At 44.9% G+C, this 27,285-nt stretch overlaps 1 protein-coding gene across 8 annotated transcripts in view; it reads right to left on the reverse strand.

Moving 5' to 3' along the window:
• The window catches only part of rapgef6 (Rap guanine nucleotide exchange factor (GEF) 6), a 126,132-nt gene that overhangs the window by 84,666 nt on the left and 14,181 nt on the right, over positions 1-27,285 (reverse strand). For 6 of the 8 annotated variants that reach the window (XM_036937739.1, XM_036937738.1, XM_036937740.1 and 3 more), the window contains exons 2-5: positions 23,737-23,807; positions 21,526-21,582; positions 15,794-15,877; positions 639-708 (exon numbers count right to left, since the gene is read on the reverse strand). In XM_036937739.1, the coding sequence (XP_036793634.1) occupies positions 639-708; positions 15,794-15,877; positions 21,526-21,582; positions 23,737-23,807 (282 nt within the window). Of the gene's footprint in view, positions 1-638; positions 709-14,049; positions 14,321-15,793; positions 15,878-21,525; positions 21,583-23,736; positions 23,808-27,285 lie in introns of those variants that run through there. The other 2 variants (XM_036937744.1, XM_036937745.1) reach the window with 2 other exon arrangements.

The following is a 27,285-nucleotide window of genomic DNA, read 5'->3' on the forward strand; positions in this document are numbered from 1 at the left end:
TAATAGAGGAGCTCATTTCCTGCTTCCTCCCTCCCTCCTTGCCTCTGCTTCAGATGCAGCGGTGCGCTGGGCTCGCTGGGCAGGCTGCTCAGGGAGATGGCTCAAGTAGATTGCTGTACCTGCCCCGGCCTCTTGACCGGTGTGCTGGAACTATGATGAGCTGTAGTTGCCTTGCAGACAGACAGACACACGTCAACGTAGGCCTGCGCACTGATTGGGTGACTTTGTGGGCATCGCATCGAGTTGTATTATTGTCTTCCTAAGATCGAGGCTATCAAGGCCTCGGTCAGACGAAGCTGGTAAACTCCTGGAGAGGAGAGATTCAGGACAACAATCTAATTCTCTAGGAGCTGTGTGCATTTCCTTTGCCTGGCGACCCAGACTCCTCGCCCGGCCAACCGCTACGCCATGCGCCCATGGATGTTCATTTCTTTTCCTCAATGAGTCCGGATCCGAGAACACCCCCCCCCCAACAATTTCTAGACCGCACGTGGGTAAAGCGGCTCCCTACCGCCACAAGTCACTGTTTTTGTTCCTGTCTTTCTGTACTGAGTCGGTAGATATGGAGAAAGGGAGAGAGAGAGAGAAAGAGAGAGAGAGCGAGGGAGCAAGCGGGACGAAGCGGCGGCTCAACTCACCACGATCATTTCTGTCGGCTCTAAAGTGATGCATTCACAGCCTCGCCTGCCCCCCAGCTGCTTGCCAAAGCTGTGGGGAGAGAGAACACACAGCACAGAGGACAACAGAGTGTTAAACCAAGAGGCAGAGAGACGTCTTCACATGGCCAGGGTGGCACCCACCCACGTCCTGTACAACACTGAATACACTTTGACATAACAAATTAGAGATGCTGATTTTCAGTGGCGGTTTCAATGTATTGCAGATTCAGTCAATACTGACGTCTGTGTCCGCGAATGCAAACCTCCAATTCAAGCAACAACAGGCCTATTTCTAAGAGTGATCCAGAGAAATCAACACTCATTCTCCGCTAAGGCATAGAGTTGAACTGGAATTTGTCATTTAGTGCCAGGCTAAAGTTGAAGAAAATCTAATCCCACCTTTAACTAGACAAGTCAATTAAGAACAAATTCATATTTACAATGACGGCCTACCGGGGAACAGTGGGCTTAGATGCCTTGTTCAGGACGCAGGACGACAGAGTTCCACCTCAGCTCGGGGATTGGAACCGGCAACCTTTCGATTACTGGCCCAACGCTCTAACAACCAGGCTACCTGCCTGAGGACAGGTTCATAGTGAGTCAACTGCTCCCCTCTGGACAACAAGCTCATGTTCGACTAGGATCACAAATGAGCTTATTGTTCTCCACACAGCACCGGGCAGCGTCCCAAATTCCCAATATAGTACACCACTTTTGACCAAGGCCCATCGTGCACTACTTTTGACCAGAGCCTATATATATAGGGAACAGGGTTGCCATTTGGGACAAACGACAGGACTCAACCGTTTCACTGGTTGCGCACCACCAAAAACGCAACAGGCTGGCTCGGATGGCCTCCACACTTCTCCTTTCAGATCAAATCACCCGGTATAATAGTATCAGAGTCAGCCCAGTGACTTCCCCATTCACAGGAATGGAGCCGGTTCTCTGTACCATGATTTCCTCATGAGATACCAAACCAGTCACTAACTAATTCAACCCAACGGGGAAGTGTGCGAGGAGAGGAGATAGAACACAATCAGAAAGAAGCAGATGGCGCCGAAAATAACGGCGCTCCAATTAAGAGCGAAAGCGAGGACTTCAGCACTGTGAAGCTACTGCTCTGTGAGACTCACTGATTTTAATTACGAGACGCGTGCTGAGCAAGAACAGTCCCGTATCGTACCTTCCTACTCTCCTTGTCATGGACTGTGTGCTCTTCCTCTCAGTGGCCGATGTGACAAGTCATTTAAGCGTGTTCTCCCTATCCCAGTCTGTTGTCCTCACTTGCTTCAATATGTCCACCATTGCTCCTGTACCCAAGAAAGCAAAAAGGTAGCTAAACTAAATGACTGATCGCCCAGTACCACACTTCTTTCATCGTGAAGCGTTTTGAGAGGCTAGTTAAGGATCCTATCACCTCCACCTTACCAGGCACTCTTGACCCACTACAATTTGCATATCGCCCCAACAGGTCCACAGACGAAACAATCGCCATCGCACTGCACACTGCCACCTGGACAAGAGAAGAACCTATGTAAGAATGCCGTTCATTTGACTACCGCTCAGCCTTCAACCCCATAGTGCCCTCCAAGCTCATCACTAAGCTCAGGGCCCTGGTTCTGAACTTCCTGACGGGCTGACCCCAAGTGGTTGGGCGCTATCCAGATTTTCATATCGTCATACCATCCTTCTCTCATCCCGGGATTTAGGGTATTGCCCGCTGAGTACACAAGGGGGCACCAAAATAAAACACAACAAAAAACTAACAAAAAAAAACCCATTGGGCGTCTATTGCCAGAATGCTAACAAAATGATGTAGAACATTTCTATGGAGGCTGTGGCTAAGTATGCTAACGAGCGCAAACAACAACAAAAAAACTAAAAATTGTAAAGCCACAAGAGCATTTTTTTTTATTGTAAATAAGAATAGGATGTTTAAAACCACTTCTACATTAATATGGATGCGGACATGATTACGAATAGTCCTGAATGAACTGTGACCTGTGATTAGTGAGAAACTCAGAAGCACAAATATCATACGGCTCCTAAAACGCTAACCTCCCATGCTATTGTAATGGTGAGGGGAAAGGGGGATTACCTGGTCAGTTGTACAACCGAATGCAATCAACTGAAATGTGTCTTCCTCATTTAACCCATCCCCGAAGGTTAGCATGTCTGGGCGCTGTGATATTTCTGCCTCTAGCTTTCTCACTCATCAGTATTCACCATTCATTCAGGACTACCCGTAATCATTCGGATTGACGTAGAAGTGTTTGGAAACATATTCTATTCGTATTTACAATAAAAGTGACTCCAAAATGACAATACATTATTTACCATTCGTTTTCTATTGGGCACAAAATCATCTGAAACGCAAACCAAAACAAACAAATGAATCCAACAAGTGTGTAGAGCCACAAGCCTGGGACCAAATAGTACACTTTTGACTACTTTAATACACATAAGTGAATTTGTCCCAATACTTTCAGTCCCCTAAAATGGGAGAACTATGTACAAAAAGTGCTGTAATTTCTAAAGGGTTCAACCGATATGGGATGAAAATACCCTCAAATGAAAGCTGACAGTCTGCACTTTAACCTCATTATCATTGTATCATTTCAAATCCAAAGTGCTGGAGTGCAGAGCCAAAACAACCAAAACATTTTCACTGTGCCAATAATTATGGAGAGTACTGTAAATAACATATCTTTATATTCCAGTCTCTGACACTGCTCTTTCTGAATGTCTTTATTTTTGAATTTCGTGACCAATAAAAGGTTGATTTGGATTGGATTTGTCCGCGTACCAAACGGCATCTTGTTTTCGAAATAGTGCACTACTTTTGACCAGGGCACGACAGGGAATAGGTTGCCATTGGGACGAAGCCCTACTTACCCAGCCCAAAGAGAGAGATGCTCTAATCATGGGTGGATTCACACAACGAGAACGGCACATGTTCCCCGGCAGTTTGATTTGAGACAGATCTCCAATGAAAGAAAGTGTTTCTTCATTTGGTGTCCGCCGATGAAAACAAAAAAGTTTCATTACACAAGAATGTTCAAACTTTCTCATTTCTGAGAATGGAATCCACCCCGCAACAAAGGAACCATTACGTAAACATTGGGAAATATCAAAGCTTGTGTGTAAACTAATTTGCCAGGTGAAATTATAGGTTTCTAACTAAGCCATGGGTCTGGTAGCCTGATGTCAACAACATGCTCAGTGTGTGTGAAACTGAAACTTCCACTGTTGCAATATGTCCCAGAATCCTGGGCATCATATCGTGCCAGGGGGCACGACTTAAGGCTCTTTTCTTAAACAGTATAACATATGTTTACATTGCCAAAGCAAGTGAAATAGATAATAAGCAAAAGTGAAATAAACAAAAAATGTACAGTCTCCCTCTCTGCGCGCCTCTCTGCATACACACACACTTTTTTTTCTACGGTGGAAGGTTAATGCACGATACCTGCGGTATCCACAGGTTTTTTCAAAGTTAAGATGGAAGAGGACAGAGTTAGTTTCTTGGACGATGTCTTCTCAGCCTAGCGAGGAGGAGACGTTGTCGATACGGCATGGATTAAGGTGTTCCTGAGAATGGAGTTAAAGTGGAGGAGATTCTGTTCGCAGTCGGTGAACAGGTAGGATCTGAATTTATACATTCCGCTTCTAAAATGAACAAAGCTGTGGTTGTGTTCATGAAAAGAGGAAATTTGGTTGGTGGGCTAATTGCTAGTGGAATATTTGTAAGGGGTGAGTTGGTGCCAATTACGCCTCTTTCTACCCGTTCAACAAGAGTGGTAGTTGCAAATTTGCCTCCGTTTATTACAGTAGATCAAATCAGGAAAGAGCGAAGTCGTTTTGGTAAGTTAATGTGCATTTTAAAGTGAGGCATGGGGAGGGGCTCTATGCAGGGTTTGCCAGCACAGATAGTCTGCAGTGTTTTGAGTGGATTTGGGGCATAAGAGCTTGCGTGCCCACATAAAGACCGTAAACAAGGTGAGGGTACACGCGCCAGTGGGGGAAATTGAGGTCAACATGCAGGGGGCAATGAGACGCAGACAGCAGAGGCTGGGCCCAATCATGCCTGGGATGGTGGTGTAGATGAGGCTTGGCCTAGTCATGCCAGAGACGGTGGGTTAGCTGAGGCTGGGTCTAGTCATGTCAGGGATGGTGGGTTAGCTGAAGCTGGGTCTAGTCATGCCAGGGATGGTGGGTTAGCTGACGCTGGGTCTAGTCATGCTAGGGATGGTGGGTTAGCCGACGCTGGGTCTAGTCATGCCAGGTATGGTGGGTTAGCTGACGCTGGGTCTAGTCATGCCAGGGATGGTGGGTTAGCTGACGCTGGGTCTAGTCATGCCAGGGATGGTGGGTTAGCTGACCAGAGAAGAAGGGCAGGTGGTCAGGATGGGAGATGGAGATGAGGAAAGTGAGTCTGAGGAAGAGGCCTTTTTTCCAGACTCCTCTTCAATGGGTCCAGAGCTGACAGCCAGTCAAGCAGAGGGATCAAATAACATGTTGGAGGGAACTGACAAGGTTCCTGAATGAGAAAAAAAGTTAACCTTGAGGTTGTTTTTTTCTGATCCGAGAAAGTTGGTCAAAACAGTACAACATGCTATGAAAAATTAGGGGCATGGTGTCCTCTCACCCAGGAAACGGTTTAGGTTGAGGAAGTGGGTCACCACAGTGTGTAAAGGTCTACCTTCAGACACTGTTTAGATGTATAGTTTCTTTCTGACACTGGGGATTTTGGAGCTTTGCTATTGGTCTCTTTCTTTGCTGGCTTTCCTCCCACTTCTTATGGAGACTCGTCGGGTAGGATCGCTCAACATATATGGCGCCAGAGATGCAGGAAAGAGGAGTGTGTCGGGTGAATATGAAAAACCCCAAAAAGTACAAGTGTTGTTTCTGCAGGAGACGCATAGTGACGTGGTGAATGGAGTCGATTGGGGGCTCTGGTGAAAAGGGGAAAGTGTGTTGAGCCATGGGACAAATTTTAGTGCAGGGGTGGTAGTCCTTTTTGTAAAAGCGGTCTGAAATGGGGAAGAGACTCATTCAGTGTCAGTGGGAGTGTTAAGGGACGATCATTAATCAGTTCGACCTAGTGGATGTTTGGAGAACTAAACATCCCAACACAAGACAGTAAACATGGGTGAAGGTTTTTGGGGCTAGGGTGAGGGCAAGCCCGACATGATCGTTTTTACATGTCCAGGAATCAGAGCAATAGGCTGTTGGGCGCTACCATTCTCCCGGTGGGGTTTTCGGATCACCACATAACCATGGCTCGGCTGTCTATTTCACCGGGGCCTCGGCAAGCATCCTATTGGAAGATTAATGTAAAGCCGTTTGACCAGGTTTACAGACTTTTTGGTAAAGGTGGGGGTAGCGAAGAGCCTCTCTCGCTCTCTCTGTGCCTCTCTTTCTTTTTTTTTATCAATTGACATGGCAAGTTAAAAATGACATACGTTGTCAAAGTGTATACATACATACATACATACATACATACATACACGTATGTATACATACATACATACACGTATGTATATATACACACACACACACACACACACACACACACACACACACACACAGTGGGGCAAAAAAGTATTTAGTCAGCCACCAATTGTGCAAGTTCTCCCACTTAAAAAGATGAGGCCTGTAATTTTCATCATAGGTACACTTCAACTATGACAGACAAAATGAGAAAATCACATTGTAGGATTTTTTATGAATTTATTTGCAAATTATGGTGTAAAATAAATATTTGGTCACCTACAAACAAGCAAGATTTCTGGCTCTCACAGGTTCCACTGTCCTCCACTCGTTACCTGTATTAATGGCACCTGTTTGAAATTTAGCAGTATAAAAGACACCTGTCCACAACCTCAAACAGTCACACTCCAAACTTCACTATGGCCAAGACCAAAGAGCTGTCAAAGGACACCAGAAACAAAATTGTAGACCTGCACCAGGCTGGGAAGACTGAATCTGCAATAGGTAAGCAGCTTGGTTTGAAGAAATAAACTGTGGGAGCAATTATTAGGAAATGGAAGACATACAAGATCTGGATCTGGGGCTCCACGCAAGATCTTACCATGTGGGGTCAAAATGATCACAAGAACGGTGAGCAAAAATCCCAAAACTACACGGGGGGACCTAGTGAATGACCTGCAGAGAGCTGGGACCAAAGTAACAAAGCCTACCATCAGTAACACACTATGCCGCCAGGGACTCAAATCCTGCAGTGCCAGACGTGTCCCCCTGCTTAAGCCAGTACATGTCCAGGCCCGTCTGAAGTTTGCTAGAGAGCATTTGGATGATCCAGAAGAAGATTGGGAGAATGTCAAATGGTCAGAGGAAATCAAAATATAACTTTTTGGTAAAATCTCAACTCGTCGTGTTTCGAGGACAAAGAATGCTGAGTTGCAACCAAAGAACACCATACCTACTGTGAAGCATGGGGGTGGAAACATCATGCTTTGGGGCTGTTTTTCTGCAAAGGGACCAGGACGACTGATCCGTGTAAAGGAAAGAATGAATGGGGCCATGTATTGTGAGATTTTGAGTGAAAACCTCCTTCCATCAGCAAGGGCATTGAAGATGAAACGTGGCTGGGTCTTTCAGCATGACAATGATCCCAAACACACCGCCCGGGCAAGGAAGAAGTGGCTTCGTAAGAAGCATTTCAAGGTCCTGGAGTGGCCTAGCCAGTCTCTAGATCTCAACCCCATAGAAAATCTTTGGAGGGAGTTGAAAGTCCGTGTTGCCCAGTAACAGCCCCAAAACATCACTATAGAGGAGATCTGCATGGAGGAATGGGCCAAAATACCAGCAACAGTGTGTGAAAACCTTGTGAAGACTTACAGAAATGTTTCTGTCATTGCCAACAAAGGGTATATAAGTATTGAGATAAACTTTTGTTATTGACCAAATACTTATTTTCCACCATAATTTGCAACCAAATTCATTAAAAATCCTACAATGTGATTTTCTGGATTTGTTTTCTCATTTTGTCTGTCATAGTTGAAGTGTACCTATGATGAAAATTACAGGCCTCTCTCATCTTTTTTAAGTGGGAGAACTTACACAATTGGTGGTTGACTAAATACTTTTTTGCCCCACTGTGTGTGTGTGTGTGTGTGTGTGTGTGTGTGTGTGTGTGTGTGTGTGTATGTGTGTGTGTATATATATATATATATATATATATATATATATATATATATATATATATATAAATAAATAGTGGGACCAACAGCAATAATAATAGTAGAAGTGGACATGAGATTACCATTAACAACAACATTAATTAGAACAACAATATATTAAAGCAGTGGTAGTACACATGACATGATATGAAAGACAAAACAAAACAAGATGGGAAATATTAGCGACATTACATTGCACTTTTCACTAGCTGTCATTTTGGCTTTTCACACAAATATTTGATTTTTTCTTCATATCTTATAGTTTCAAATTCTTTGTATTCAATTGTAATTTTGGGAAAGAAATATTCTCTTAGACCTAAGTATTTGTCAGAGGGTAATAAGAAATGCAGCTCTGTCTCTACCTCTCCCCTGGAGCAGAGTGAGCACAGCCTGTCCTCTCTGGGCAGCCAGGTTTGACGACCAGTCTCTATTGCCAGACTGTGCTCACTGAGCCTCTTCTCTCTCCCTCCCTGCGTGCCTCTCTCTCTCTCTATGCGCCTCTCTCGCTGTCGCTATCTACCTGCATGCCTTGCTCTCTCTATATGCGCCTCTCTCTCACTAGTTCTCTATGCGCGCCTCTCTCTCCCTCACTAGTTCTCTATGTGCGCGCCTCTCTCTCACTAGTTCTCTATGCGCGCGCCTCTCTCTCTCTCACTAGTTCTCTATGCGCGCGCCTCTCTCTCTCTCACTAGTTCTCTATGCGCGCGCCTCTCTCTCTCTCACTAGTTCTATGTCGTTCTCTCTCTGCCTCTCTCTGTACTCTCTGTACTCTCTGTACTCTCTGTACTCTCTGTACTCTCTGTACTCTCTGTACTCTCTGTACTCTCTGTACTCTCTGTTTAGGGCCAAATAGGGCCACACAAGGGAAAATAAATAAGCATAAATATGGGTTGTATTTACAATGGTGTTTGTTCTTCACTGGTTGCCCTTTTCTTGTGGCAACAGGTCACACATCTTGCTGCTGTGATGGCACACTGTGGTATTTCACCCAGTAGATATGGGAGTTCATCAAAATTGGGTTCCTTTTCAAATTCTTTGTGGGTCTGTGTAATGTGAGGGAAATTATGTCTCTCTAATATGGTCATATCCCGAGCAAGAGGTTAGGAAGTGCAGCTCAGTTCACACCTCACTTTGTGGGCAGTTTGTATATAGCCGGTCTTCTCTTGAGAGCCAGGTCTGCCTACGGCGGCCTTTCTCAATAGCAAGGCTATGCTCACTGAGTCTGTAGATAGTCAAAACATTCCTTATGTTTGGGTCAATCACAGTCGTCAGGTATTCTGCCACTGTGTACTCTCCGTTTAGGGCCAAATAGCATTCTAGTTTGCGCTGTTTTTTTGTTAATTCTTTACAATGTATCAAGTAATTATCTTTTTGTTTTCTCATGATTTGGTTGAGTCTAATTGTGTTGCTGTCCTGGGGCTCTGTGGGGTGTGTTTGTGAACAGAGCCCCAGGACCAGCTTGCTTAAGGGACTCTTCTCCAGGTTCATCTCTCTGTATGTGATGGCTTTGTTATGGAAGGTTTGGGAATCGCTTCCTTTTCGGTGGTTGTAGAATTGAATGGCTCTTTTCTGGATTTTGATAATTAGTGGGTATCGGCCTAATTCTGCTCTGCGTGCATTATTTGGTGTTCTACGTTGGACACGGAGGTTATGTTTGCAGAATTCTGCATGCAGAGTCTCAATTTGGTGTTTGTCCCATTTTGTGAATTCTTGGTTGGTGCGCGGATCCCAGACCTCACAACCATAAAGGGCAATGGGTTCTAAAACAAATTCAAGTATTTTTTTGCCAGATCCTAATTGGTATGTTGAATTTTATGTTCCTTTTGATGGCATAGAATGCCCTTCTTACCTCGTCTCTCAGATCGTTCACAGCTTTGTGGAAGTTACCTGTGGCACTGATGTTTAGGCCAAGGTATGTATAGTTTTTTTGTGTGCTCTAGGGCAACGGTGTCTAGATGGAATTTGTATTTGTGGCCCAGGCGACTGGACCTTTTTTGGAACACCATTATTCTGGTCTTACTGAGACTTACTGTCAGGGCCCAGGTCTGGCAGAATACCTAGGTGCTGCTGTAGGCCCTCCTTGGTTGATGACAGAAGCACCATATCATCAGTAAACATTTAACTTCAGATTCTATTAGGGTGAGGCCGGGTGTTGCAGATTGTTCTAGTGTCCGCGTCAATTCGTTGACATACACGTTGAAGAGGGTGGGGCTTAACCTGCATCCCTGTCTCACCCCAAGGCCCTGTGGGAAGAAATTTGTGTTTTAAGCCTATTTTAACCGCACACTTGTTGTTTGTGTACATGGACACCATTTTTCATCAATTTGTATAGCAGACCCTCACGCTCTCCCTCCCACCTCGCCGCTCTCCCTCCCACCTCGCCGCTCTCCCTCGTGCCGCTCCCCCTCCCGCCGCTCTCCCTCTCCGCCCCGCTCTCCCTCCCGCCTCTCCGCACCGCTTTCCCTCTCTGCGCGCCCCCCTCCCTCCCGCCTCTCCGCGCCCCCTCCCTCCCGCCTCTCCGTGGATTTGTGATGTCGTATGTTTTTCCCCCAACACCACTTTCCATCAATTTGTAGAGCAGACCCTCATGCCAAATTGAGTCTAAACCTTTTTTGAAGTCAACAAAGCATGAGAAGACTTTGTCCTTGTTCGGTTTGTTTGTTTGTCAATTAGGGTGTACAGGGTGAATACGTGGTCTCACGTACGGTAATTTGGTAAAAAGCCAATTGTACATTTGCTCGGTACATTGTTTTCACTGAGGAAATGAACTAGTTTGCTGTTAATGATAATGCAGAGGTTTTTCCCCAAGGTGGCTGTTGAGGCATATCCCACGGTAGTTATTGGGGTCAAATCGAGGATGTTGTTAAAGAGTGTAAGTACAGCCAATTGGAATTTGTGGTCTGTGTACGTGATCATTTAATTTAGGACACCATCAACACACTCGCTCACCGTCTCTCTGCTCAGATAGGGTTGGAGGGCTGCTTGGCTTAATCAGCTGTGAGAGCCGGAGGTCAGCCTTGCTTTGACAACTCTCTCCACACTCCAGTGAGGCTGGGCCCGGCCTTGTGCAGCCTGTCAGCTGATGGGAAATGCTGCCTGCCAAGCCTTTCTGCATGCCTGCCTAGCTCCCTCCATCTCATCCCCCAGGAGCTAATATATGCCTACTGCCTACGCCTCACTCCGGCCCTCCATTATCTCCTTCTCTCCCCTTATCTGACACTACAGCGCCCCACCACAGCAAAGGCATCAGCAGCTCTGGCCCCTCGGGCGAGGCAAGAGTGACTGGAACACAGAGGTCCTATTTTTCACTTGAAGCGCTGTTATCGAAACAGTTCTGTGGTAAAGTAACTGGATTATGACAAATCTAAAAAGCCAAAAGCAACTTACTGTGTCCTTTAGAGTCCTAACTCTGTGCAGTAAACATTTTTGGGGGTGGGGTTTACTAACAGATAGGTCTTTCAGCATGTGTTGAGGGGTTTTTCTCTCCAGATGTCCAGTAAGAGAAGAGGTTCAACCCAAACCTCCAGACAGCTGCAAAGCCTAAAGCCCTCGGTGAGAAACTACAGCCACACACACACACGTCTTTAAGCCAAATATAGACACTTCTTGAGGTAGTCATGTTACCCTCCTGGTAACCAAGCCTGGTCAATAAGTAAACTCAGTTCGGGAACAGCTTGGTTAGAAACTAAAAGAAAACAGAAGTTGTTTAGCACCCGTGTCTCCACGGTAACGATGACTAACAATGAAGAGAGAGAGAGCGCGCGACCACAAACCACTGTCTAGCTGGAGCCGAGCATCTTGCTCGTAGCTCAGACTGTTCTGCTCTCATGGACAAAATGCCACAGTCATTAACACTACAGCCAAGACCATATCAGCTAGCAATAAACTGACCGACATGAAAATAACACAATGCACTGAACCTAGTACTAGATAGGCCTAGTACTCACAACATTTTGAAATACTCATCAACTAGTCTAACCCCATTTTAGTTACTAGAAATGCATAACTACTACGTTACAACTACGTAAAACGTACTATTGTTACAGCAGCAACAATCACAAAATAGCATCAATGTAAGGGGGGAGGGGTCGATGAAATTCAAGAAAGTATTGAGGTGAAATTGAGTGTAATTCTATCAAACTCAAGCCACAGGGTTGAATATTGACATTGACAGAAAGGACAGAGGCTTTTTGATAACCACGGCATACTATTTATATATTTATTTTTATTTCACTGTATTTAAACAGGTAGGATAGTTGAGAACAAGTTCTCATTTACAACTGCGACCTGGCCAAGATAAAGCAAAGCAGTGCGACCCAAACAACAACCCAGAGTTACACATGGAATAAACTAACATGCAGTCAATAACAAAATAGAAAATCTGTATATAGTGTGTGCAAATGAAGGAGATAAGGCAATAAATAGGCCATAGTGGCGAAGTAATTACAATTTAGAAATTAACAACCCTATTGATAGATGTGCAGACGAGAATGTGCAAGTAGAAAAAACAAATATGGGGATGAGGTAGGTAGTTGGTTGGATGGGCTATTTACAGATGGGCTGTGTACAGCTGCAGCGATCAGTAAGCTGGTCTGACAGCCGATGCTTGAAGTTAGTGAGGGAGATATGAGTCTTCAGTGATTTTTGCAATTCGTTCCAGTCATTGGCAGCAGAGAACTGGAAGGAAATGGGGCCAAAGGAGGGGTTGTCTTTGGAAATGACCAGTGAAATATACCCGCTGGAGCGTGTAATACGGGTGGGTGTTGATATGGTGACCAGTGACCTGAGATAAGGCAGAACTTTACCTACTAAAGACTTATAGATGACCTGGAGCCAGTGGGTTTGGCGACGAATATGTAGCGAGGACCAGCCAACGAGAGCATACAACGGTGGGTAGTATACGGGGCTTTGGTGACAAAACGGATGGCACTGTGATAGACTGCATCCAATTTGCTGAGTAGAGTGTCGGAGGCTATTTTGCAGTAAACAAATTAGTCAATAAAACCACTAGTCTATATTGCTGAGAAAGAATACTAATGAGGTTTACTTTAGAAAAACACAAACAAATGAAAATATGAGATTCTAAGGAACCTGATCCACTGGCAGATAATCAACCACCTCTGTCCATGAGAAGGGCTGTGGTTTCACCAGAATCAAAACACATGAGAACTTCACAAGAGCTGAGAAGATAACCTGCCCATCAGTTATAGGATCACTTCGTATTGTGTTCATCGAGGCTGTGGTTAAGTTAAGATGAATCCATTTTTTTAAGTGAAACCGAGTAGAAAGAGAGACATCCAATGGGCTATTGCTGGCTCAGTAATTTCTTGCTAAATGTGCCTTTCCCTCGGTAGTAGTAGGCTTGTCTTTGAGATGTTGAGAGGAGATTTAAAAATCGACATAGTACGGTATCATTTCAAACTACACAGGCCCGATGGCATCCTGCCAATGCGTGCCTTACCCGCAGGGAATTCCAAAACATTTAGTACATGGGTTCCCATTCCCAACCTTCCTTGATTTGAGGCGTCAATTATTATTAAACATTTTTTTAACAATTTGTGATTGGTACAAACAATCTAAATCGCTGACGCTTTAGGATAAAAACAAAGTGGTCAAATGTCAGAGGAAGACGCGACTCGGATGCTGCACATGGGAATATCTTTGGTTTGTCATTCAGAAGCTGAGCTGTGTCCTAAAGTAGACGAGTCAAAGACATCTGACTTTCCTTGGGAATAACCAGATTCAATGTGTGAATCTGTCGCCATCAATTGATCAAATCACTTTCTTTAAAATATGTAGAATTAAATGTAGGTTTCATATAAATGACCATAAAAAAAATAAAAATTTGGTAGCGGAATAACATGTGGGGAAATCGGGTGTATCGGGTTACTTTATTTTGTATTCAATATATGCTCTTAATAACCAACAATTACAATTAAAGGGAGGGCGTAACATTTTTCAAATGTGGAAAAAGGGTTCTCTTGGGGAAAAATAGGTTGGGAACCACTGATTTAGCCCATAGCCGCGTTTAGATTCCCATGCCGGCTTCAGTCCACAAGCAGAGAGGGGGGAGTTAAAAAGCTCCTTAATGACTTACTAAGGCATACATCCACAACTCCAAGTCCTGGGGCTCAACTCCTAACAGAACAATAAAAATGAGGGAGGAACACGTAAACACTAACCTGACAAACAGCTACGTACAGATCTGCTTCTCTGGGTCTCTTTGAGGGGAGATGATATCCAGCATATCCTCAATTGTTTTGTAAGTAAATAGAATCGTACAGGTCTCGACCCAAACTGTTGTAAATCCAAGTCCAGTCTGTTTAGAGATCCAGTGGGAAGAGGAGGAGAGTCATTGTGGGCTTGAGTCTTTTCTAAGGGACGGAGTGCGTTTCTCTCTCTGGTCTGTGTGTCCGATTGCTCCAGGGCATGTGTGTGTGTGTGTTCTGTGTGTGTGCTCATTTCCTGCCTGGATATGCTTCTGGGCTACATGCTGCTCAGGAACACATGGCCATTCCCAGTCCTGCCAGGAGTTCCGCATTCCCCACCGCCCTCTTCCCTTCCCCCTGCTCACTGCCCTCCTAGCCCCAACAACCCCATGGACCCCTGCAGAGGCAGCACCATAACCCCACCGCCCTCTTCCCTTCCCCCTGCTCACTGCCCTCCTAGCCCCAACAACCCCATGGACCCCTGCAGAGGCAGCACCATAACCCCACCGCCCTCTTCCCTTCCCCCTGCTCACTGCCCTCCTAGCCCCAACAACCCCATGGACCCCTGCAGAGACAGCACCCCAACCCCACCGCTCTACTCTGTCTGTCATCAACTGCCCCGCACAGGAACGCGCACAGATGCGCACAGTCACGCATAGGCCTACATGCACAGTCACACACACACGTACACATTCACACACGCGGGCAGAAACACACGGACACACACACTTCAATATCTCTTCAAGGCAGTCGTGGTTGCCCACCTTCTCCTTCTGCACAGAAGCACATGGCAGTCACCTCATGCGCGCCCAATTGCTGCCAATATGCAGATTCAGCTTCACACAGAGTGATTTTCAATGCTTTTTGTCACCATTTCCCATTTGTGTCATCCTCAATGCTTCAAATCTGATATATGCTGAGCAGTAGGGTAGAGGAAGTGGTACCATGTGCAAATTATCTTTCAAAAGCCTTGTGTTTCAATGCTGGGCGGGGGCTATGTTGAAGAGACCGACCAGGGCAGGAAGAGAAAAGCATTAATAAAGCAGTGAAAATGGGCCTGGCTGGTGTGTCTGTGTCCGAGACATCTGTACTCAAATCAGCAACACGCACGCACGCACACACACACGCGTGCACCCCTCATTATCAGTGGCTGCAGTCATTATAGCCATGTGGTGCTAAAGGAATCTCACACTTGCCTCAAAGCTGCACTCCATCAAAAAGACATGATCCCTACTTAACGTGTGTGTGAGACAGAGAGAGTGAGTGAGACCGTGAGAAAGTGTGCATGTGTGTGTTAGAAAGAGACGTGTGTCTGTCCGGCTCTCCCCTCGCTCTGACAGACAAGCCAGTGAACTGTAGCAGAACCCACTCGGTTCAGAGCTCACTCCTTGCTCCACAAGACACTTCATCACAAACCAGCTTATCAAAGCCCACACAGATCTGAAGCACACCGCCGCTTGCTGCTACCTTCGGCCAGACAGGCCGGTGGTCTAACCCCCTTCTGGTAGCGTCCCAAATGGCACCCTATTTCCCTATATAGTGCACTACTTTTCACCAGCACCCTATGGAACCTGGTCAAAAGTAGTGCACTACATAGGGACTAGGGTGACATTCGGACGCCGCGGCCTCTCTCCTTACCCCGTCCAGTCAGTCTGTCTGTGTGAAGAGGCTGTGTGATGATCAATGGACGATAGATGGTACGATAGATGGTACCTACCAGCATCTAGCCAAGTACATGTGCTCCTTGACGAAGACTGAGCCGGAGAGGAGGATGTACCAACATGTGGCGAGGCTGTCTTGGCTGTAGGGGGAGACAAGATTACAAGGAACATTGTGTTAGTCTACATCAGGGTTCCCCAATTGGTGGCCCCCACGGGTGGTTTTATTTGGCCCCCCAAGTTTTCTGAGCAAATTTAAATAAAATACAAATTCCAGGGTGTGGAATTTTCATTTCTTGGACATATATGAAATGTGTTCAAGTATTCCCATGCATAAGAGAGAGAGTGATCGTATACAAATGTAAGCAAGCCTTGAAATGATTAGGTTTTAGTCAAAAATATGTTTGGCGGCTTCTTACGGTCAATTTGCAGAGGACAAATGATTTGTAATTATGTTCCGACCACCCGACCATCCCCTTCAGAAAACAAATTGTCCCGCGGCTGTATTTAGCTGATGATCCCTGGTCTACATATTGCCGTTTATGGACACATCTGCATGGTGACATCACATGTGCATTATATTTGAAAAGGAGAGGCCCTGAATTGTTCCTCAACAGGGTATAAAACAAATATTAAAAATCTGGGCCCTACAAACAAGTCTTGAATGTTGCTTGAGGTGGTACAGTAGATGCATTAGCATCGTTTAAGTAGAGGCTGAATTGCCTTGAAGAAATCCACTTGCATGGCCTCGATAGTCCTGTTGATATTCTGATATTCTGTCAAACAGGGCACTTCATTAACCGTCTACCGTGAGGACAGGCGTCTCAAGTTCCCTCAGAGAGGGAATATGCAGCAGGGGGCAGCCCTATTAACAGATGCAATATGGATGGAGGAGGGTAAAGTTGAATTGCAATAAAGGTACATATGCGTCGGTAGCCTAATGTATAAACCAAATACATTACATTAAACCAAAAGCATTACATGGGCTTGCTCCTACCTATCTTTCCGATTTGGTCCTGCCGTACATACCTACAGGTACGCTACGGTCACAAGATGCATGCCACCTTATTGTCCCTAGAATTTCTAAGCAAACAGCTAGAGGCAAAGCTCAATTTTTTATGGAATGGTCTGCCTATCTATGTGAGAGACGCTGACTCGGTCTCAACCTTTAAGTCTTTACTGAAGACTCATCTCTTCAGTAGGTCATATGATTGAGTGTAGTCTGGCCCAGGAGTGTGAAGATGAACGGAAAGGCTCTGGAGCAACGAACCGCCCCTGCTGTCTCTACCTGGCCGGTTCCCCTCTCTCCACTGGGATTCTCTGCCTCTCATAGGGGCTGAGACACAGCTCACTGGTGCTCTTCCATGCCGTCCCTGGGAGGGGTGCGTCACTTGAGTGGGTTGAGTCACTGACGTGATCTTCCTGTCTGGGTTGGCAAAGTGGGTGAGGATATATCCTGCCTGTTTGGCACTGTCCGGGGGTATCATCGGATGGGGCCACAGTGTCTCCTGACCCCTCCCGTCTCAACCTCCAGTATTTATGCTGCAGTAGTTTATGTGTCCGCCCCTGCTGGGGGGCTACGGTCAGTTTGTTATATCTGGAGTACTTCTCCTGTCTTATCCGGTGTCCTGTGTGAATTTAAGTATGCTCTCTCTAATTCTCTCTCTCTCGGAGGAGGACCTGAGCCATAGGACCATGCCTCAGGACTAACTGGCGTGATGACTCCTTGCTGTCCCCAGTCCACCTGGCCGTGCTGCTGCTCCAGTTTCAACTGTTCTGCCTGCGGCTATGGAATCCTGACCTGTTCACCGGACGTGCTAGTTGTCTCAGACCTGCTGTTTTCAACTCTCTAGAGACAGTAAGAGCGATAGAGATACTCTTAATGATCGGCTATGAAAAGCCAACTGACATTTACTCCTGAGGTGCTGACTTGCTGCACCTTCGACAACTACTGTGATTATTATTATTTGACCATGCTGGTCATTTATGAACTTTTGAACATCTTGGCCATGTTCTGAAATGATCTCCACTCGGCACAGCCAGAAGAGGACTGGCCACCCCTAATAGCCTGGTTCCTCTCTAGGTTTCTTCCTAGGTTTTGGCCTTTCTAGGGAGTTTTTCCTAGCCACCGTGCTTTTACACCTGCATTGCTTGCTGTTTAGGGTTTTAGGCTGGGTTTCTGTACAGCGCTGATGTAAGAAGGGCTATATAAATACATTTTATTTGAATTTGATTTGATTAGCAGGTTCACATGGGCTTTAGTATTTCATAAGGAATTCAGATTCAGAGTACAGTGAGACCATCTCTGGAGACCTCCCATTCCTCACTTCCCTCATCCCTGACCACTGGCTGCGTCCCCTCTTACTTCAAAACGGCCATAGTCGGTTCCTTCCTCAAGAAACTGCAGACCGGTATCTTTTATTTTCCGTTCAAAACACTTGAGCGTGCCGTCTCTGACCAAATCTCTCGCTATCGCTCTCAGAACCATCTTCTTGACCTTAACCAGTCAGGCGTCAAGACGGGTCACTCAACCGACTGCTCTCCTCTTCGTCACAGAGGCTCCCCTCACTGCCAAAGCTGACTCTCTCTTATCTGTTCTCATCCTCCTAGATGTATCCGCTGCCTTCAACACCGTGAACCATCAGATCCTCCTCCACCCTCTCAGGGCTGTGAGTCTCAGGCTCTGCACACTCTTGGATTGCATCCTACCCGGCAGGCTGCTCCTTGCAGGTAAAGTGGAGAGAATCTGTGTCTGCACCACGTACTCACACTACTGGAGCCCCTGTTTAACAGTCACAGAAAACATGGTAATTCACTACAATGACCATAATCCATTGCACACCTACTTGTCCAATCTGTGTGTGGCAGACACGGAGAGAAGAGACAGAAGACAAGTGATCGAGAGGAATAGAGAGCAGTTGCTTTGAGTGGTAGCTCTACCTGAAAATGCATGATTGCTAGTTGGTATTCAGCAGTCATAAAAGTATGCCTTATTTACTTTTAAGAACTACTAATATTGTGATTTTGGCAGACAACATAAGCAGCAGCTCTATATGGATGAGACAATGACTAATAATTAAATAATAAAGTCATCAAATAAAACAAATACACAGCGTCTACACAAAGTACTCAAACCCCTTGAGTTCAAGTAACAGACATCTCAACATCAACTGTTCAGAGGAGGAGAATCAGGCCTTCATGGTCCAATTGCTGCAAAGAAACCACAACTAAAGGACACCAATAAGAAGAAGATACTTGCTGGAGCCAAGAAACACAAGCAATAGACAGACATGGAAAAATCTGTCCTTTGGTCTGATGAGTCCAGGCTGTGAAAGGGTTATTTTACCAAGAAAGAAAGTGATGAAGCGCTGCATCAGATGACCTGGTCTCCACAAACTATTTCATAGTTGGTATTCACCATTACTCTACAATGTAGAATTGTTTTTTTTAATTATAATTTAAAAACCTTGAATGAGTAGGTGTTCTAAAACTTTTGACCGGTAGTGTATATACAGTGGGGCAAAAAAGTATTTAGTCAGCCACCAATTGTGCAAGTTCTCCCACTTAAAAATATGAGAGAGGCCTGTAATTTTCATCATAGGTACACTTCAACTACGACAGACAAAATGAGAAAAAGAAATCCAGAAAATCACATTGTAGGATTTTTTATGAATTTATTTGCAAATTATAGTGGAAAATAAGTATTTGGTCACCTACAAACAAGCAAGATTTCTGGCTCTCACAGACCTTGGCCTCGACTAAAGTCTTCTTGGGTATGATGCTACAAGCTTGGCACACTTATATTTGTGGAGTTTCTGCCATAATTCTCTGCAGCTCTGCCAGGTTGGATGGCGAGCGTTGCAGCACAGCACAGGTCTCTCCAGAGATGTTAGATCGGGTACATGTCCGGGCTCTGGCTGGCCCACTGAAGGACATTCAGAAACTTGTCCTGAAGCCATTCCTGTATTGTCTTGGCTGTGTGCCTCGGGTCATTGTCTTGTTGGAAGGTAGCCCCAGTCTGAGGTCCTGAGCGCTCTGGAGCAGGTTTTCATCAAGGACCTCAATGTACTTTGCTCCGTTCATCTTTCGCTCGATCCTGACTAGTCTCATAGTCCCTGCTGCTGAAAAACAACCCCAAAGCATGATGCTGCCACCACCATGCTTCACCGTAGGGATGGTGCCAGGTTTCTCCTAGACATTGACATTCAGGCCAAAGTGATCAATATTGGTTTCATCAGACCAGGGAATCTTGTTTCTCATGGTCAGAGTCTTAAGGTGCCTTTAGGCAAACTACAAGCAGGCTGTCATGTGCCTTTTACTGAGGAGCGGCTTCCGTCTGGCCTGATTGGTGTAGTGCTGCAGAGATGGTTGTCCTTCTGGAAGGTTCTCCCATCTCCACAAAGGAAATCTAGAGCTGTCAGAGTGACCATCGGGTTATTGGTCACCTCCCTGTCCAAGGCCCTTCTCCCCCGATTGCTCAGTTTGGTCAGGTGGCCAGCTCTAGGAAGAGTCTTGGTGGTTCAACATTTCTTCCATTTAGGAATAATGGATGCCACTGTTCTTGGGACCTTCATTGCTGCAGAAATGTTTTGGTACCCTTCCCCAGATCTGTGCCTCGACACAATCCTGTCGTCTCGGAGCTCAATGGACAATTCCTTCGACCTCATGTCTTGGTTTTTGTTCTGACATGCACTGTCAACTGTGGGACCTTATAGCTTATATAGACAGGTATATATATGCCTTTCCAAATCATGTCCAATCAATTCAATTTACCATAGTTGGACTCCAATCAAATTGTAGAAACATCTCAAGGATGATCAACGGAAACAGGATGCACCTGTGCTCAATTTCGAGTCTCATAGCAAAGGGTCTGGATAGTTAAGTAAATGACATATTTCCGTATTTCCCAAGTGGCGCAGTGGTCTAACGCACTACATCACAGTGCTAGCTGTGCCACTAGAGATTCTAGGTTCGAGTCCTGGCTCTGTTGCAGCCGGCCGCGACCGGGTAGACCCACAGGGCGGCGCACAAATGGCCCAGCGTCGTCTGGGTTAGTGGAAGGTTAGGCCGGCAGGGATGTCCTTGTCCCATCGCGCACAAGTGACTCCTGCGGCGGGCCGGGCGCTGTGCATGCTAACACGATCACCAGGTGTACGGTGTTTTCTTCCGACACATCGGTGCGGCTGGCTTCCAGGTTAAGTGGGCATTGTGTCAAGAATCAGTGCGCCTTGGCTGGGTTGTGTTTTGGAGGATGCACGGCTCTCGACCGTTCACCTCTCCCGAGTCCGCGCGGGAGTTGCAGTTGCAAACTTTCACAAAAACAAGTAACTCTGAAATGTCAACGGACCACTGAACGTACAACAAGTTTTTTATTTTCAAAGCCTTTTACATTCAATTCAGCATGTGTCATGTGAATTTCACTTTTTGCGACCTGCGGAAACAACTTTGAAGACAACAACCACAAAATGTAAAATCCTAAAAAGTTGTTACGAAAAACCAGCACCCACAGCTGTGCCCATGCCCAGACTTTTTGGATATAACGTTAAAGGATATGTTAATGTAAGACCCCTCTGAATGATTCAGAACATAAAGAATCTTATTTGCCTTGGTAAAAAATCTATTTTATAACATAAGTGAAATGTCATCACCTGGGCAGAGTGGGTGGACACTCATCAAAACTGTGTACGCAACCAATAAATGCATTTGATGCTGCAGACAAACAGAAAAGGAAAGCAGATGTTTAGGTTTTCCTGTGTGTGTGTGTGTGTGTGTGTGTGGTGTACACACTTACTAGAACAGGATGTGGTTAGCTTCGTGTCTCTCATACCTGGCTGAGGTACACATCGACCTGCACAACAACAAAACAACATCTTTATTACGACTATGAGTTCATACATTATCAGTTTCATACATTACCAATTTTATAGATTAAACATTTACACACACGACAGGTTTTTTCTAGATCAGAAAAGGGCCGTAGGTGTTGGGCATGGCAATGGCCATGGATTGGCCTGCCAGCACGGCTGAATTGTAGATTGCATTTTAGAGGTCGCTATTTTGGAGGTGTAGATAACTTTCTGCTATTCTAAACCAATTTCCTACAATTCTGAATTTCTCCATGGAGCTGTGAGACATTGTTGCAGTTTAAAAGCTAATTTCCCTACAATTCTACACATTTTGCTATGGATAACGCTGTGTTCTTTTGCTCAAACACAATAACAAAATCAATATTGCTAAATTCATTTTCATTTTCATATCTCCCTGACTGTCTAGCTTTTATTTTGGTGATTGTTGATTCTCAAAGATTATATATAAAATATGTAGGCCCGTTATCATTTCTACATACTTTATATCTGGTTTTAGTCGTTTCAATCTACACTGAAATAGTTTTTCCATCCTGACCCCACCCCCCCCCAAAAGAAATCTCTATATATATATTTTTATTTATTTAATTACATTTTCTCTCTCCACTGTTTGGACATTAGCGACCTGAAAAAACACTTAGCTCAGACACTACTAGTTCATACGTTATCGGTCCATACATACGTTTCCTACATTATCAGCTTTATACATTACACGTTTATGCATCATCAGTTCAGTTTAGTTTTGGGGGAAACAAATTCCACTGTTACATATCGGATATTATTTTTTAACAATATATTGTAATCGTTTTGACAATATCACAATATTATTTTGGCACTAGTTGGATGTACTTTAACCTTTGTTCTCCATCTTTTTAAATAAGGAGCCAAATTGTCTTCAGCACATTTATTTCTATGACTGATCAAAACTCTCGTCCCTCTCAAGCAGACATATGGTGAGCAACATGTTTGAAAGATCGAATCACAATACATTTGAAAAGAAATCACAGTATCAAATCATAATACATATAGAATCGTAAGAAATCGCAATACATATCTTATCGTGAGCATTTTTGCCTGGTATAACAGCACCACGGTAATATCGCGGTGCCAGCCTGTCATGAAACCTATGACGCCAACATTTTAGAATACTGTAGTACCATTTCATACGACACTACCAACTTTTTCAGCCCTACCGATCTAAAGAACCTTCTGGCGCCTTTCATTAAATGTTCATAAAGTCAGTTTTGTTTATAAATTCAGTTGAATTTAAGCAACAGCCACCCACTGGTCTATTTTATGCGGATTAGGGCTGAGAAACGCCTGGGACCTCACAATACAATATTATCACAATACTTTGGTGCCGATATGATATGTATTGCGATTTAACACTGTGATTTTATTGCAATTCGATGTTCCAAACACATTACTCACCATATCTGCTAAAGAGGGACAAGAGAGAGCCCTGAAATAAGTAGTTTAATCAGTCAGAGAAATAAGTGCAGAAATCAAAATGACCTCCCTATTTAAAAAGAAGATGGAGAACAAGCTATGAAAAAAAGAACGCTGGAGTTTTGTTGCAGGTACAGCCGACTAGCGGAAAAATAATACTGCGATATTGTCAAGACAATATGTCGTCAGAAACAATATCCCGATATGTAACTGCATCTATTTTCTCTCACTAGTTCAGACACTACCAACTGATCAGTTCATACATGACCACAACCAGACTGACAACTCTCATATCCGAGTGTTGACTACGTGGAATGGTTGTGGTTAATGTCTCAGAGGTGTATGGCTGCGTGGCCTGGCCTGCACGCCGGCCCCAGGGTGCGCAAGTCAACTCTGTCCTATGTATGAACAGGAGATTGGACTGGAAGGGTCATGTGGATGAGTCACAGACACTAGTTGCATCTTCCACACCTGGGCCTGTATTCATAATGCCTCTCATCAGAGTAGGAGTGCTGATCTAGAATCAGGTCCCCCGTCCCGACCATGTAGAAATCCCAATCTCATTCATGATGTTTAAAAAAAAGGCCAAACTGGTCCTAGATCAGCGCTCCTACTCTAAGATGTGGTGTAGGCAGCTTTAGCAGGGTGGGTGTTTTGGTGTAATGGTTGGACGGAGAGGTAAATCTGACCTGAGCTGGTGCTCCCTGAGGTGGGACAGGACATCCATGTGGTAGAGGTGACAGTAAACGGTGTGCAGGTCCTGGAGGCGAGATACATTTTTTTTTTAAAGGTTCAAAAACAGACATCTCACCTCACCCAGAGGCAAGGCAACACAGGTTGGTTGACAATTGAAACACTTGAAAAATGCAGCTCGGGGTCAACTGTGATTGGTTTGCCAAAAAGGTCTACTCTAAAGCAGGAACTGGAGACCTAAAAACCTAAATCACACGTACACTATAGGCTTAATACTCTCAGATATGTACTGAACGACGGCACAAATGTTTGGGCACGCAGGCTCTCAGTCAGGATTGACCAAAGAGTCTCAAAACGCTGGAGGATTTGTACGGATTACCAAATGACTGTCAATCAACCGTTTTTCCACAGACACACAGAACACACATACAGCCATCTCATATCAGAGCAGCACAACGCTCTTAAAAAAAGATTAGCCTCTGGCTGCTTAACTAGGGAATAAATTAACCTTTGTACATGAATTTTGTGTCAACACGGCACTATGCAAACCAGACCAAGGGCACGAGCGAATGTCCATTTTCCTTGAGGAAGTTACCGTAGGCCCGTTGTGTAAAAAAAACTGACAAATTTAATCCGGAGCGACAAACACTCACTGACACACAAAGCCCTTAAAAAACAGAGTACTATCAAACACAGCTGTTCAAACATTAAGAGCAGAAAGCCTGAAGAACGCATGTGGAAACTTCCATGCGGCCATATGGTGTGGTAGGACAAGAGGAGCTATTGAGCCTACGGGCAACTAACATTAACAGGTGTGGCACATTCTCTCAGTGACTTCCGCCAAGCGCGTGCGAGCGCACACACACACACGCACACGCACACCGATGTGTGTGGCAGCAAAACAGCAAGTGCTACTTAGCTGAGACTGCTCAGGGACAAATTCATTGAAAATATTAAACCTCTGGGTATTGTCTTTGTGGACATCCTAGGGTATTTGCTGAGCGAGTCATGGTGTACCGTACTCAGGTGTGTGTGTGTGTGTGTGTGTGTGTAATACACCTGGGACGATAAACCAAAAAATATCAGACACAGACCATACCGATCACTTATCGCAGGCATTTTGCTAATATAGGTGATTGTTAAATGGGACAATTGATGGCTACAACCATTACAGTTGTAGTAGTAGTTTAAAGGATAATAAAAAAAACAAAAAGAATGTCATAAACATATCATTTTACTCATCATTATCACAGCAATTCGGGCAATTTATCGCAATAGGGATTTTTGCCCATTAGCTCTACCGTGGACACAAAATAATTTCTCAGTGTTGAATAAGACAGATCCTGCAGAAAACGCACAAGAGTCAGTAAAAAGGAAAACACCAGACAACGCTGGAATGTGGCACAGGAGACTGTAATAAATACAGAGAGGGGTAGGAGTGACAGTGTGTGTGTGTGTGTGTGTGTGTGTGTGTGTGTGTGTGTGTGTGTGTGTGTGTAGCATAGACCTTGTGTGCGTGGGGTTTAACCATGAATAACAACGCATCAGAGCCTTTCTCCTATAACCCTTATGATCAGAGACTTACAGGCAAGCCTGTATTTTTATAGACTATATTACCTCATGTTGAAAAGTAGACCTCTTCATCCATCGGCTTTAAAACACAAGCACCACTGAATTGGATAGGGAGAAGATGCCAAATGACGACCTGAAAACGCACACCACGATACAATTCATTCGCAGCACTGTCTGCATGAAATAGCCCTAGGCCTGCCCCACTTATAGCTAGGAAGAAAACTACAATTCTTGAAAACACTGGCAGCAGCATACTGCACACCGACGTCTTCGAGCTACTAAAACCGTATTGACTTTCCCTCAGAGCTAACTGGGTTCGCGAGAGCAGCTTCTGCTGTGGCAAGCACTATTCTTTCTGAGGCCAGAGGAGTTGGCCGGGTGATCGCAGCGGTTGAGTTCCAAATTGGACCCTATTCCCTATGTAAGAAACTACTTTTTAACAGGGCCCATAGGGATCTGGTCAAAAGTAGTGCACTACATAGGGAATGGGGTGCCATTTGGAACACAACCAGTGAGTGCAGTATGGGGCCGGCCAGGCCAGGACCCAGAGGTGACTGAGGCCAATAGTGTGTTCAGGTCATGCCAGACAGACCCCTGTCCCCTACAGTCAATGTGTCCCACATGACCTGGGGCAGGGGTAGGGGTCCACTCAATATGCAGGCGCCGCTTGGAGCTTCCTCTCGCTGGGGGGGGGCAAGGCCAGGCCAATGGTCGCCTAAATTTAAAACACTGATGTCTATAGGCTTAGGTCTACAACTGGCCTCCTTTCCAGAGTCCACCCCACCTCCTCATGGCAACAAAAAACAACTCTGCTCCCCTTCAATCATTGATCAGACTGAAACTGATCATCAATAGCACCAGACAGCATGTCAGAATCACCAGCGTGAACCTTTTCAATAAAATTGTCTGTCTCTCCCATGGAGTGCTGTAACTCAATCACAGTCAAAGTCCGGCTCTCCTGTACTGACAAGGCTGCTTTGCAGGGTGAGGGGGTTAATTAAGTTTCAATTAGCCTAATCTAAATAAATTCATGAAATAGACAAATTCTGTAGGCTATTTAAATGCAATTCACCCCCACCCTGCTTCTTTGACTTTAACTGTGTTGGTGTCGGGGGGGGGGGGGCTGGGCGGTAAGAAGCACTCTAGAATGACCTTTGACCGATCATCTCCCTAGAGGTTCACAAAGTGGCCTGACCCCATCTGTGACATGTGACATCATCACAGTGTTGAACCATCCATTAAAACACATCACCAGCTAACTACAGAAGGGCGTATCACTTAAACTGTACATACGATCATCTGAACTGTCAAAACATACCATCTTCCAACATGTCAGTTTACACTAAATCAAATGTACAATGATAACAAAATAATTTTCTTCATTTCACATGTGCCTATATGCTTGACAAAAATGATGCCGTAAAAGATTAGGATTGCCTATTTCATTATATCTATCAGTCAAAGTGGGCCTAAACAGAAAACACTAGAAGCTGCAAAAGGACGGCAGCAGTCTTACAAGTGGGATCATGTAATTGAACAGCAAATGTAAGCAATGTCCTTTTGTTTATATGTGTAGAACAAAGTGACATGCAGGTACAGTGATGCTGCCACCTTCTGGCAGATAGGCTGCCTGCTCCTCAGGTGACCCTGTGCAATAATTACACAAGTAAGCTCTTTCTCTCTACAGAAGCACAGTCCTGTATGTAGACTAGAGTTCAAATGGTCTTTCAAGCCTACATAAAAATGTACAGTATGTAGACCTTACAGGGGAGGGCATTGTACAAAACACCACAGCACAGCCATTCAGGTTGCAGAATAAACATCCTCCTGGACATTTCCATAGACTTCTATCAACAGTAAAAGAATAACACATCTGAAGACTTCACACATTCACTGCAATTCACCCCGGTATCTTAAAACATGACAGGAAAACAGCAGACTCTTTATACCTCATTTGATAATACACACATTAT

This window comes from Oncorhynchus mykiss, chromosome 12 (genome assembly GCF_013265735.2).
Source record: "Oncorhynchus mykiss isolate Arlee chromosome 12, USDA_OmykA_1.1, whole genome shotgun sequence".
NCBI classification, from domain to species: domain Eukaryota; kingdom Metazoa; phylum Chordata; class Actinopteri; order Salmoniformes; family Salmonidae; genus Oncorhynchus; species Oncorhynchus mykiss.